This window comes from Microtus oregoni, unplaced genomic scaffold (genome assembly GCF_018167655.1).
Source record: "Microtus oregoni isolate MIOR12 unplaced genomic scaffold, Mior012 000023F_ref0000262, whole genome shotgun sequence".
NCBI classification, from domain to species: domain Eukaryota; kingdom Metazoa; phylum Chordata; class Mammalia; order Rodentia; family Cricetidae; genus Microtus; species Microtus oregoni.
Genome location: NW_024543082.1, coordinates 15,325,925 through 15,338,887, shown reverse-complemented (window position 1 = coordinate 15,338,887; position 12,963 = coordinate 15,325,925). Strand labels below are relative to the sequence as shown.

At 39.9% G+C, this 12,963-nt stretch overlaps 1 protein-coding gene across 1 annotated transcript in view; it reads left to right on the top strand.

Moving 5' to 3' along the window:
- Positions 1 to 12,963, top strand: part of Morc1 (MORC family CW-type zinc finger 1) — a 308,590-nt gene that overhangs the window by 223,623 nt on the left and 72,004 nt on the right. The window contains exons 16-17 of the mRNA XM_041673094.1: positions 8,029 to 8,157; positions 10,063 to 10,165. Coding sequence (XP_041529028.1) covers positions 8,029 to 8,157; positions 10,063 to 10,165 — 232 coding nt within the window. The remainder of the gene's footprint in view (positions 1 to 8,028; positions 8,158 to 10,062; positions 10,166 to 12,963) is intronic.

Genomic DNA, 12,963 nt, shown 5'->3' with positions numbered 1-12,963 from the left:
TTCAATTCTCTTGACAACCCTAAGATGGCTCCCTTAATTAAGTTATGTGATTCCCTGCTCACCTATCCAACCTTCCTTTATCCCAATCCTCCTTTTTCCCCAAGTTCCCCCCATCCTCCCCTTCTCACTTTTCTCTCCCCATCTCCCCTTACCCCCCTCCCACCCCACCATCAAGATCCCAATTTTTTGCCCGGCAATCTTGTCTACTTCCAATAACCAGGAAGATAGCTATATGTTTTTCTTTGGGTTCACCTTCTTATTTAGCTTCTTTAGGATATCAAATTATAGACTCATTGACCTTTATTTATGGCTAGAAACCAATTATGAGTGAGTACATCTCATGTTCATCTTTTTGGGTCTGGGTTACCTCACTCAAGATAGTGTTTTTTATTTCCATCCATTTGCATGCAAAATTCGAAAAGTCATTGTTTTTTACCACAGCATAGTACACTAATGTGTATATATTCCACACTTTCTTCATCCATTCTTCCATTGAAGGACATCTAGGTTGTTTCCAGGTTCTGGCTATTACAAATAAAGCTGCTATGAACATAGTTGAACAAATTCTTTTGTCATATGATAGGGCATCTCATGGGTATATTCCCAAGAGTGGTATTGCTGGGTCCAGGGGTAGGTTGATCCCGAATTTCCTGAGAAACCGAAACACTGATTTCCAAAGTGGTTGCACAAGTTTGCATTCCCACCAGCAATGGATGAGTGTACCCCTTCTTCCACAACCTCTCCAGCAAAGGCTATCATTGGTGTTTTTGATTTTAGCCATTCTGACAAGTGTAAGATGGTATCTTAAAGTTGTCTTGATTTGCATTTCCCTGATCGCTAAGGAAGTTGAGCATGACCTTAAGTGTCTTTTGGCCATTTGAACTTCTTCTGTTGAGAATTCTCTGTTCAGATCAGTGCCCCATTTTTTAATTGGGTTAATTAGCTTTTTACAGTCTAGTTTCTTGAGTTCTCTATATATTTTGGAGATCAGACCTTTGTCTGTTGCGGGGTTGGTGAAGATCTTCTCCCAGTCAGTAGGTTGCCTTTTTGTCTTAGTGACAGTGTCCTTTGCTTTATAGAAGCTTCTCGGTTTCAGTAGGTCCCATTTATTCAATGTTGCCCTTAATGTCTGTGCTGCTGGGGTTATACATAGGAAGCCATCTCCTGTGCCCTTATGTTGTAGGGTACTTCCCACTTTCTCTTCTATCAGGTTCAGTTTGTTCAGATTGATATTAAGGTCTTTGATCCATTTGGACTTGAGTTTTGTGCATGGTGATAGATATGGGTCTATTTTCATTCTTCTACAGGTTGACATCCAGTAGTGCCAGCACCATTTGTTGAAGATGCTTCCATTGTATACTTTTAGCTCCTTTATAGAAAATGAGGTGTTCATAGGATTGTGGGTTAAAAACTGGGTCTTCTATACAATTCGATTGGTCGACTTCTCTGTTTTTATGCCAGTACCACACTGTTTTCATTACAGTAGCACTGTAATAGAGTTTGAAGTCAGGGATGGTAATGCCTCCAGAAGATCCTTTATTGTATAAGATTGTTTTGGCTATCCTGGGTTTTTTGTTTTTCCATATGAAGTTGATTATTGTCCTCTCAAGATCTGTGAAAAATTTTGATGGGACCTTGATGGGGATTCCATTGAATCTATAAATTGCCTTTGGTAGAATTGCCATTTTTACTATGTTGATCCTCCCAATTCAAGTGCAAGGGAGATCCTTCCATTTTCTGGTATCCTCTTCAATTTCTTTCTTCAATGCTTTAAAGTTCTTGTCAAATAGATCTTTCACTTCCTTGGTTAGAGTTACCCCAAGATATTTTATGTTGTTTGTGGCTATCGTGAAAGGTGATGCTTCTCTGATTTCCCTCTCTGCTTCCATATCTTTTGTGTATAAGAGGGCGACTGATTTTTTGGAGTTGATCTTGTATCCTGCCACATTACTAAAGGTGTTTATCAGCTGTAGGAGTTCTTTGGTGGAGTTTTTGGGGTCGCTTATGTACACTATCATATCATCTGCAAATAACAAAAGTTTAACTACTTCCTTTCCAATTCGAATCCCCTTGATCCCCTTATGTTGTCTTATTGCTGTTGCTAAAACTTCAAGCACTATATTGAAGAGGTATGGAGAGAGTGGACAGCCTTGTCGTGTTCCTGATTTCAGTGGGATGGCTTTGAGTTTCTCTCCGTTTAATTTGATATTAGCTGTCGGCTTGCTGTAAATAGCTTTTATTATATTTAGGTATGACCCTTGTATCCCTAATCTCTCCAAGACTTTTATCATAAAGGGATTTTGAATTTTGTCAAATGCTTTTTCAGCATCTAATGAAATAATCATATGGTGTTTTTTCTTTCAGTTTATTTATATAATGGATTACATTGATAGATTTTCGTATGTTGAACCAGCCCTGCATCTCTGGAATGAAGACTACTTGATCATAATGGATAATTTTTCTAATGTGTTCTTGGATTGGGTTTGCCAGTATTTTGTTGAGGATTTTTGCGTCAATGTTCATGAGTGAGATTGGCCTGTAATTCTCTTTCTTGGTTGAATCTTTGTGTGGTTTTGGTATCAGAGTAACTGTAGCTTCATAAAAGGAATTTGGCAATGACTCTTCTCTTTCTATATTGTGAAATACATTAAGGAGTATAAGTATTAGGTCTTCTTGGAAGTTCTGGTAGAATTCTGCATTGAAACCATCTGGTCCTGGGCTTTTTTTGGTAGGGAGGTTTTTGATAACAGCTTCTAATTCTTTGAGACTAACAGGCCTATTTAGATTGTTCACCTGGTCCTGGTTTAACTTTGGTATATGGTATTTATCTAAAAAAATGTCCATTTCTTTTGCATTTTCCAGTTTTGTGGCATACAGGCTTTTGTAGTAAGATCTAATGATTCTCTGAATTTCCTCTGTGTCTGTGGTTATGTCCCCCTTTTCATTTCTGATCTTATTAATTTGTATATTCTCTCTCTGCTCTTTGATTAGTTTGGATAGGGGTTTATCAATCTTGTTGATTTTCTCCAGGAACCAGCTTTTTGTTTCATTGATTCTTTGGATTGTTTTCTGTTTCTATTTTGTTGATTTCAGCCCTCAGTTTGATTATTTCCAGTCTTCTACTCCTCCTAGGTGAGTCTGCTTCTTTTTTTTTCTAGAGCTTTCAGGTGGGCAGTTAAGTCTCCAATGTGTGCTTTCTCTGTTTTCTTTAAGTGGGCACTTAGTGCTATGAACTTTCCTCTTATCATTGCTTTCATAGTATCCCATAAGTTTGAGTATGTTGTTTCTTTATTTTCATTGAATTCAAGGAAGACTTTAATTTCTTTCTTTATTTCTTCCTTAATCCAGGTATGGTTCAGTAGTTGACTGTTCAGTTTCCATGAGTTTGTCGGCTTTCTGGATTTGTTGAATTCTAACTTTAATCCATGGTGATCAGATAAGACACAGGTGGTTACTATTTTTTTTTTTGTAACTGTGGAAGTTTGCTTTGTTACCGAGTATGTGGTCAATTTTCGAGAAGGTTCCATGAGCTGCAGAGAAGAAGGTATATTCTTTCCTATTTCAGTGGAATATTCTATAGATGTCTGTTAACTCCAATTGATTCATTACCTCCATTAATTCTCTAATTTCTCTGTTAGGTTTCTGTCTAATTGACCTGTCCATTATTGAGAGAGGAGTATTGAAGTCTCCTACTATTAGTGTGTGCCGTTTGATTGGCTGCCTTGAGTTTTAGTAATGTTTCTTTTACATAAGTGGGTGCTTTTATATTAGGAGCATAGATATTCAGGATTGAGACTTCATCCTGATGAATTGTTCCTGTTATGAGCATAAAATGTCCCTCTCCATCTCTTCTGATTGATTTAAATTTGAAGTCAACTTTGTTAGAAATTCGTATGGCCACACCTGCTTGTTTCTTAGGTCCATTTGCTTGATAAGCCTTTTCCCAACCCTTTACTCTGAGTAGGTGCCTGACTTTGTGGTTGAGGTGTTTTTCTTGTAAACAGGAGAATGTTGGATCCTGTTTTCGTATCCAATCTCTTAGCCTGTGCCTTTTTATAGGTAAGTTGAGTCCATTGACATTAAGTGATATTAATGACCAGTGGTTGTTAACTCCGGTCACTTTTTTAACAGTAGAGTTTGTGTGTTTTCCCTTCTTTGAGTTGTGCTGGTGAAGGGTCTCTAGATGTCTGAGTTATTGTGGTCATTGTTGGACTCCTTGGTTAGTGATTTTCCTTCTATTACTTCCTGTAAGGCTGGATTTGTGACTACGTATTGGTTAAATTTGTTTTTATCCTGGAAAATTTTGTTTTCTCCATTTATAGTGAATGAAAGCTTGGCTGGGTATAGTAGTCTGGGCTTGCATCCATGGTCTCTTAGTTTCTGAAGTACATCTGTCCAGGACCTTCTTTCTTTCATGGTTTCCATAGAGAAGTCAGGTGTAAGTCTGATAGGTTTACCTTTATACGTAACTTGGCCTTTTTCCTTTGCAGCTCTTAATATTCTTTCCTTATTCTGTATGCTTTGTGTTTTGATAATTATATGGCGAGGGGATGTTCTTTTTTGATCCAGCCTATTCGGTGTTCTATATGCTTCTTGAACCTTCATAGGTATATATTTCTTTAGGTTGGTAAAGTTTTCTTCTATAATTTTATTAAATATATTTTCTGGACCATTGAACTGCACTTCTTCTCCTTCTTCTACTCCTATTATTCTTAGGTTTGGTCTTTTTATTGTGTCCCATATTTCCTGAAAGTTTTGTGATGAGAGTTTGTTGGACTTGCTGTTTTCTTTGATCAGGGCATTCATTTTCTCTATGGTATCTTCAGAATCTTAGATTCTTTCTTCTATCTCTTATATCCTGTTGGTTATGCTTGTTTCTATAGTCTCTATCGTTTAGCTAGATTTTCCATGTCCAGCCGGCCCTCTGTTTGTGTTTTCTTCTTTGCCTCCATTTCAGTTTTCAAGTCTTGAACTGTTTCCATTTTCTGTTTGATTGTTTTTCCTTGGTTTCCCAGGGTATCATTCACTGATTTCTTCAATTCTTCAAACTTTCTGTTATACTTCTCATCCATTTCTATAAGGGCATTTTTTACATGCTGTTTAAGGGCGTCAATCACTTTCATAAAGCCAATTTTTTCTACTTCTTCTTGATTAAGGTATTCATGTCCTCCTGTTGTGAGGTCTCTGGGTTCTGGTGGTTTCATGTTGCTTTTCAGATTGTTGGGTGAATTCTTGCATTGGCACCTGCCCATCTCTTCCTCCGAATGCTCCCCTATGGATCTTCTTTTACAGGATCAGGTCTCCTTGCCTACTGATGTGCCTTCCCAGTGATGGCACCCCCAAGTGATGGCTCTCCTGGTGCTCCAGTGATGTCTCTCTTGGTGCCGAGATCAGATCCCTGTGCTGGTTGGATAGCTCGTAAACAAAGTGCCTACCTTGCTTGCTGCAGGCAGGCTGTTGAAACAAAGGAGCTCCAGCCCGCCTTTTTGCCCTCATGATTTGGCTCCAGCGCCCAGACAGGCTGAACTGGGTGATGTTATGTGCCCGAAGTGGGAAGGGAGGCAGAAGGGGGGAGGGTTCTGGATGCAAGCTGGGTGGGATAAGGAAGAGAAAGGCAGTATGCAGGGAGTATAGGCCCTATAGGAAGCCCAGGAAGTATAGAGGGGGATGTGGAACTTCTGAGTTCCGTGTCCCGGGCTGCTGCCGTGGGTCAGAAATTCACCCCAATGATGGCTCTCCTGGTGCAGAGATCCACCACCTGTAATTCTATAGTTACAGGTGGCTTGACATCTTTTGCCTTTATAGGTACCTCTACCAGGTACACATGGTACACAAATGTATGTGCAAACAAAAACCCATACTCATAAAAAATAAACCTTTAATTTTTTAAAAGCAAAACTTTCCTTCCCAGTCTGGATGCAGTTGGTGAGACCCTATTAGCTCAGATAAACTGTTTCATTGGTGAACCCATCAAGGTCTTGCCCTCTTTGCTCGTATTCTCATTCCTCCCACTCTTCAAATGGACTCTGGGAGCTTAGTTCAGTGCTCTGATGAGGGTCTCTACCTCTATTTCCATCAGTTGCTGGATGAAGGTTGTTTGGTCATAGTTAAGATAGTCATCAATCTGACCACAGGGCAAGTCAAGATTGGGCTCCCTCTCCTCTAATTCTTAGGGTCCTAGCCAGGCTCATCCTTGTGTATTCCTGGGAATTTCTCTAGAGCCAGGCTTCTGCTAACCCTATAATGTCTCCCTCAACCAAGATATTTCTTTCCTTGCTCCCATCTCTGTCTTTCCTCCATCTCAACTATCCCATTCTCTCAGGTTCTCCTCAACTCTCCCCTTCTCCCTTTCTCTTCCATTTCTGCCCTCCTTTCTCCCCCACCCTCATACTCCCAATTTTGTCAGACAATCTTGTTTATTTCCAATTTCCAGGTGGATCTATATATGTTTTTCTTTGGGTATACCTTATTACCTAGCTTCTCTAGGATCACGAACTATAGGCTCAATGTTCTTTGTTTATGGCTAGTATCCACTTATAAGTGAGTACATACTATGTTCATATCTCTTTGGGTCTGGGTTACCTCACCCAGGATAGTGTTTTCTAATTCCATCCATTTGCATGCAGAATTCAATATGTCATTGTTTTTTGTTTTTTTTTTCCCACTGAGTAGTACTCTAATATGTAAATGTGCCATATTTTTTTTATCCATTCTTCAGTTGAGGGGCATCTAGGTTGTTTCCAGGTTCTGGCTTTTACAAATAATGCTGCTATGGACATAGCTAAACAAATGCTTTTGTAGTATGATTGAAAATCTTTTGGGTATATGCCCAAGAGTGGTATTGTTCCTCTGAATGTGGTTGACAGTTGCATGGCTAGGGCAGACTGATTTATCCATACTGCATGTACTGGCTTTTGAGGATCCTATTCTCTTAGGATGTATACCTTGCTCAGCCTAGATATAGTAGGGAGGGACTATGGCCTTCCACAAAGCGATGTGCCTTACCTTCTCTGAGGATTGGATGGGGATGGGGTGGGAGGATGTATGGTGGGAATGGGGAGATTAGAGGGAGTGTGAACTTGGATTGGTATTTTTTTTTAAATCTAATTAAAAAAATAAAAAAAAAACAATCTCAGAGGAAAAAATAAAAACAAAACTTTCTTCTCCATACTTTGAGAAAAGTATGTCCAACCTGATATATGTTTACAAATTTTATAACTTATAAAAACATTAAAACATTATCTGGTGTTGCCTTGTATCCCTTTTTTTTAAGTTGTGCTTTTACAACCTGGTAAGACCCTACGTTTAGCTCTTTCTCCCTCTTCTTCAAGGTGCTTAGGGTTCTACCACAGTTTGAGAATGGAGTTTAGCAGTTCTCCATAGGCGTTTATATGATTTCCAAATTTTTGCTCTTCTAATAATGCTGTAATGTTTTCACAGCTGTACAATCCCTAGATCAAAGGATAAGAACACAAAAGTGGTCTCCTGAGATGAAAACTCTTTCCAAACAAGGAGGGAATAGAACTCAGGGTTAGGGAGGAACATAAAGCAGTCCAGGAAGAAACCAGAACCAGAGATGATATAAGGATTCAAGACAACTCTAGCTGTGTGATAGGAGTAATAAATACTTCTGGCAGTCATTTTAAAAGTGCCCTTTACAGTATAATTAGCACAGCTCTTCCTGGGAATATTTAAGAATAATACTTTAAATGTCACTGTATTTTATTGCAACAATAAAGATGTAACTTTTTATAACTGCTATTGTCTTTATTTTCATTGTTAAAAATGGTGCCCGTTTACTGCCCATGATTTGAAAATGCAAGAGCAGATAAATCAGCAAACATATTTTAATCTCTAAAGACCCGACTTGGCGATAACCAACACATCAATCTCTTATTTATTCATTGGTTCCTACACAGCTGAAACCATATTGTATATGTGCTTACATCTAAGCTCCCTGAGTTAATCACCTTGACTGTGTTGACTTGCAACATTTGTATTATATGTTGTCTGTTTTCTTTCCTTCAGGTAATAGAAATTTAACAGTGTTTTGGGATGAGTTCAAATACCAACACAGCAAAGACATGGACAGGTCTGTAGAGTCTCTCTTGTGCCGAAGAAGACAAGCCATGGCTATCCCATTCATCCTACAGTGTGGTGAGTGCTGAATGCCACGCTGCCGGATAGTCGTGATTTCCTAAATGTTCAAGTCATGGTGATGAAAAGACAAGAGGATAAAACATGGTGTTTCTTTCTAAGGAGGTTTCTGTCAAGGCAAGAGTTTAAAGTAAGTACCGTAGAGGACGAGTCAGGCTAGGGAAGGGTTGGATGCAGAGTTCTTTGAACCTGCAGTGAAAAAAAATGGGGTGCAGAAATGGAGGAGAGATTTCACGACAGAGATATGGGATAGTCGTTATGACAAAGTTGAGTGGAGGTAAGGCCCAGGGAAAGAGGGTCAATCTCAGAGATGCACCTTATTTGAAATATTTGTGATGGAGGACTAGAAGCAGCCACTTTCCTACTGTATGTAATACTCGTCTAAGACTAACAGGGATTCTGTAATCTAATAACAGAATAAGTGGAGGATGACCAAATGATGAAAGCCAGAAGCAGTTTCTTGGATAAATGCCTTTATGAGGTCTGGAATTCTAGGCCTAGTTTTCACTTTGATAAGCAGTGGGGTATTGGGAAATTCCCGGTAGAAGGATAGCAGCACAGAGTCGCGGAGCACTGGGTATGATTTCAAGCCACTGTATGGAAGGCTTGGGATGGAAGACAATGTGCTTTCTTCCCCAGCAGTTCAGCAGGGGAGACAGATGGGTGCCAGCAGAGTACCTCCCATGTCTTCTTCTGGGAGTGGTTCAGGGGAATTGATGAGTGACTTGAAGGAAGGCAACTCCATGAAGGATGACGTGGTGCAGGACCAGAACAGAGGGGAGGTCAAACCAATGATGGTAGAGTTCCTTGTAATAGAAGACCTAAGGGACAGATGTAAACGCCTGAACTAATACGTGGCAGTGCAGTTCAATATAAGGAACATATAGAACATATTTAGAAAGTATGACTGAGGTAACTGATGACAGCCTGCCAGCTGACAATTTTAATGGCCAATAATGAATATATCTTTGATACCCGCCAAGTACTTAAAATATAGTCTCCAGTGGTGAAGGGGTCTATGGGATGGGGGCAGTCACTGTATCACTCTGAGAATTAATCTCTTCTTGAGAAAATGAGACTGGTGCTTATAGTTACATCATAAAGTTGTGAATATAATAAGTGTCAAGTTTGCTAAGTGATCAAGAAAGTATTTCTCTGTGTTTATTTTCATCATCATTAATACTGGGAAGCCATTTTATCCTTAGTTCCTCTTTATATAAATGCTGGTAGAAATCTTATATTTTACAGATGTTTGTACTGACACAGAAATTAAGTCATTCTCCCAAGATCCATGGGCTGTAGGAAGTGGTTCAGGTGCTCCTCAGCTCTGCAAACTGCTTCTACTTCAGAAGTGCACAAATTGTTTACCTCTGTGTCAAGAGGAAATGCAGGATTAAACTTGGCTTTAGCCTAAAGACAGCAGTGTGCCTTGGATCTTAAAGAAAGGAAGAATTGTAAGGGAAAACACACAAAGAAATCAGAGTGGATTGTGGAATAAGGGGACCCTATGGACGGAAGAAGGCAAGGTGTGAATGACTTACAGATCTTCATTTCCTTCTTAGCACGGTTGATCATGGAAAGTGGAGCAGAATGGATTAGGCTGGAAATATAAGAGTCAGGTCATTGGAATTCTTCTTAGAGGAAAGGAAAATGAGATTTAGCAAGTTTCCTTTGCTTCAAAGGAATAGCATCTAACTTGGAGGGAGCTGCAGCAGTGATGGTGTCTGCACATTTCTTGACAAGCTTCTCACATAGCTCACAGAAGCCTGGAATAGCCATGCCAGCAGGCATGGGATGTGTGGTGAACGCGTTACTACTTTGGGCATCTCAGAACCAACTTGTTTTTGTTGCTGTTGTTTTTTAATGATGCATTCACTTATTTCATGTTTTTCTCCTGATGGTCAGATCTTTGTCTCAAATGGAGAGTCCTGCCTTCCCATTCTAATTACGAGAAAGAATTCCCTGACATGTGGATTTGTGCTAATAATCCCAACAACCTGGAAAACAGGTACTGTGGATGAGTTTTTGAATAATACCTTATCAGTGTAGAATTTCCAAGGTGTACCTTACAAGCCTTGCACATGTTAGCTGTAGCAAGATTTTAGCTTAGAAGCCAGTTTCTCTTTAAACCCTTCTTTAGCTCCTTGCTACCTATGAGAATATTGTTTTCTTAGTGTATTTTTCTGTCTTTTAAAGGAGATCTGCTGTAAGAAAACTCAGGTCCTGGGGTGTATGCAGCTCCACCCTTCCCTGGCAGGAAGCCTTGGCCTCCTGACTCTGTCTTCCCAGTCATTCACAGGGCACACAACCTGATCTTACCAGAGTGTTCTTGAGAGGGTACATCCAGGGGCACTACACTCTTAGGCCACGTGTTCTTTTTCACTATTTAAGTCATATATCGATTTCATCACTTTCTCTGCCGGAGGAAGAATTTCAGACTAAATGGGAAAAAGGGCTGATTAAATATTGATGGCTGTCAATGTTCTTACAAGCCCGTTTAGACTAATAGTCTTTCCCTAGGGAAAAACAGTTAATCTTCCTTTTTAACAGGGGCATCCTCACCCCAGCATTGCTTCTATACAAAGGTCTCTAACTCTTTAGGGCCGATGGGTAAGAGGACCGCTATTGCTAATAGTGACACTAGGGTCATAATTCTTGTTGAAGCATTTTTATCCAGCTCTGAAAACAAAACCCAGAGGCTTGGGAAGCTGTTCATCACAGCTTTCTTTACTTCCAGTTTCCCGGCAACCCTAAACTGTCATGCTCATGCCCTCTTCCCTTAGCAACTAGTGATGCCTCTCAGAGCATTGCAGAATCGTCTTGAGGACTACATTAACTTTGTCCCTTTCACTCATCCAGATAATACCACTTGCAAGGGGTGGTAAAACAAATTTAGTTGTTTTGACAGAAAACTGATGGACCTTGAAAATCTAAACTCCAGAAAGTGCTTCTATTTATAGTTTCCTGAAGCCTCTGAACCTTTAAACACGCTGACACAATATTGACCATCTGTATTTCATTTCCACTGAAAAGATTATAATAAAATATGCATAAAACAGCAGCAGGAGGCTTAGCAAGCTGTAAAAGCATCTAATTGAGAGTGGGCCCTTCCTGCATGGGGAACTGAAGATCAGTGGTGTAGATAGGATGACTCCTAGTGGAGACTAGGTCTCTGTCACGTGATCTCACTGAGTCCTCTGATCCAGCTTTGGTGAGTGGGCCTGCCTTCCTGAAGAATGGGGCTTGACATATGCCCAGAGATATATGCCCTGTTAAGTTTAGATAGAAGCATATAAAATAAATTCATCTAAATAAAGTGAAATGGTTGTGTATGCACTCTGTGAGTGCACGAGCTGAGTCTTGAGATGAGACATGCCATTGTCTGTATGTCAAGAGAACACAGCTGGAAGTCCAAAGCTGCTTCCTTGTTGCCCTCAAAGTCAATGCCAGTGGGTGGCATTTGCATGAACAATGGTCTGTGTAAAAAATTGAACTTGACACAGAAACATCATGCTTTCTCTTCTATAGGATTTATACATTACGCCATTTTATTTTTACAAAGGCCCCGGGAACTCATCCCATTTCTAAGAGGAGAAATCTCAGATACTCAGCATTCTTGAGTGACATGCTAGGGATTCCCACTTCAAGGTGAACCTAAAACCAAGAGTCAGACACAAAACATCCTATACATTCCAGGGAACCCAGTTTATCTACATACATTTAATAATTCAAACCATCATACACATGGTAGCATTCAAGGCCAGCAGCCGTGACAAGGTAAAACGGAGATAGTCTTTTTTTTTTTTTTTTTTTTTGGTAAGGGAAGATGGGCGGAGATAGTCTTGTTGAGGCTACTGAAGTCTTGTTTGTTTTCCAGTTTGATCACAGAGGGAAATGACATTTTTGTCACAGTCGCTGAGAAATAGCTACCAGCACACTCCCATTTTATTCATGATATGCATTCATCCGTATTGAATTCAGGGATCACCAAACCCCAGCAGGACAAAACTGATGCCTGCTATTTGACTGAACCCGAAACCCCCGAATTGTGGAAAGGATGCAGAATACATAGAGGTTGTACTGCATTTTAAAATTTATGACCAAAAATCTTTGAAGGATGACAGTTGGATGCACTTCATTGCAATAAAAGATTTAATTTTCTTTGTTCCGAATGAAAACTTCACATGGCTTTAAGGTTCTTTTCTCACAAGAAACAGAGCACTGTGCTGGTACTGCCCCACAGATGTCTTCGAGTTCATGTTGGCAGTCGCTATAGATACAGTAGCCATCCTTTGGATTTGTTTATGCAGTACCTTTCTTTGAAAATAACAATAATAGCCAATACCACATGAAGGTAGGATTAAGTGCTTTTTCACAGCTTGCTTGAATTTGATGGTAGTTCTTCACTTTCTCTCTGTTAGTAGGGGGCAAGAAAAATACATAACTCGCAGTCTTAAAAAACAGAGCTGGCAGTTTCCATCTGTCTTATATTTTCTTCCCTGTTTCCAGTGATAGGAGGCACTCCCCATTGCTAGCCTCCTCCCTTTCCAAGCCCAGTACACAAAAATTTTCTGCAAGTTTGTCCCCTCCTCTTTTACTGATGGGATGCAACTCTCCCCTGCTTCTTTGTCTGAATAGCAGAAAACTTCATAACCTAGAAGAGACCCAAAAAGTTGACATCTGCATTCCATACTGCTATTGCACAGAGCCATGCCTCAAATCAGAATTGCACTCAAAGAGTTCAGCTCCTTCCTCTCTGCATCTAGTGCTGATACCAAGACAAACTAGACAATTTCACTTTTTTAA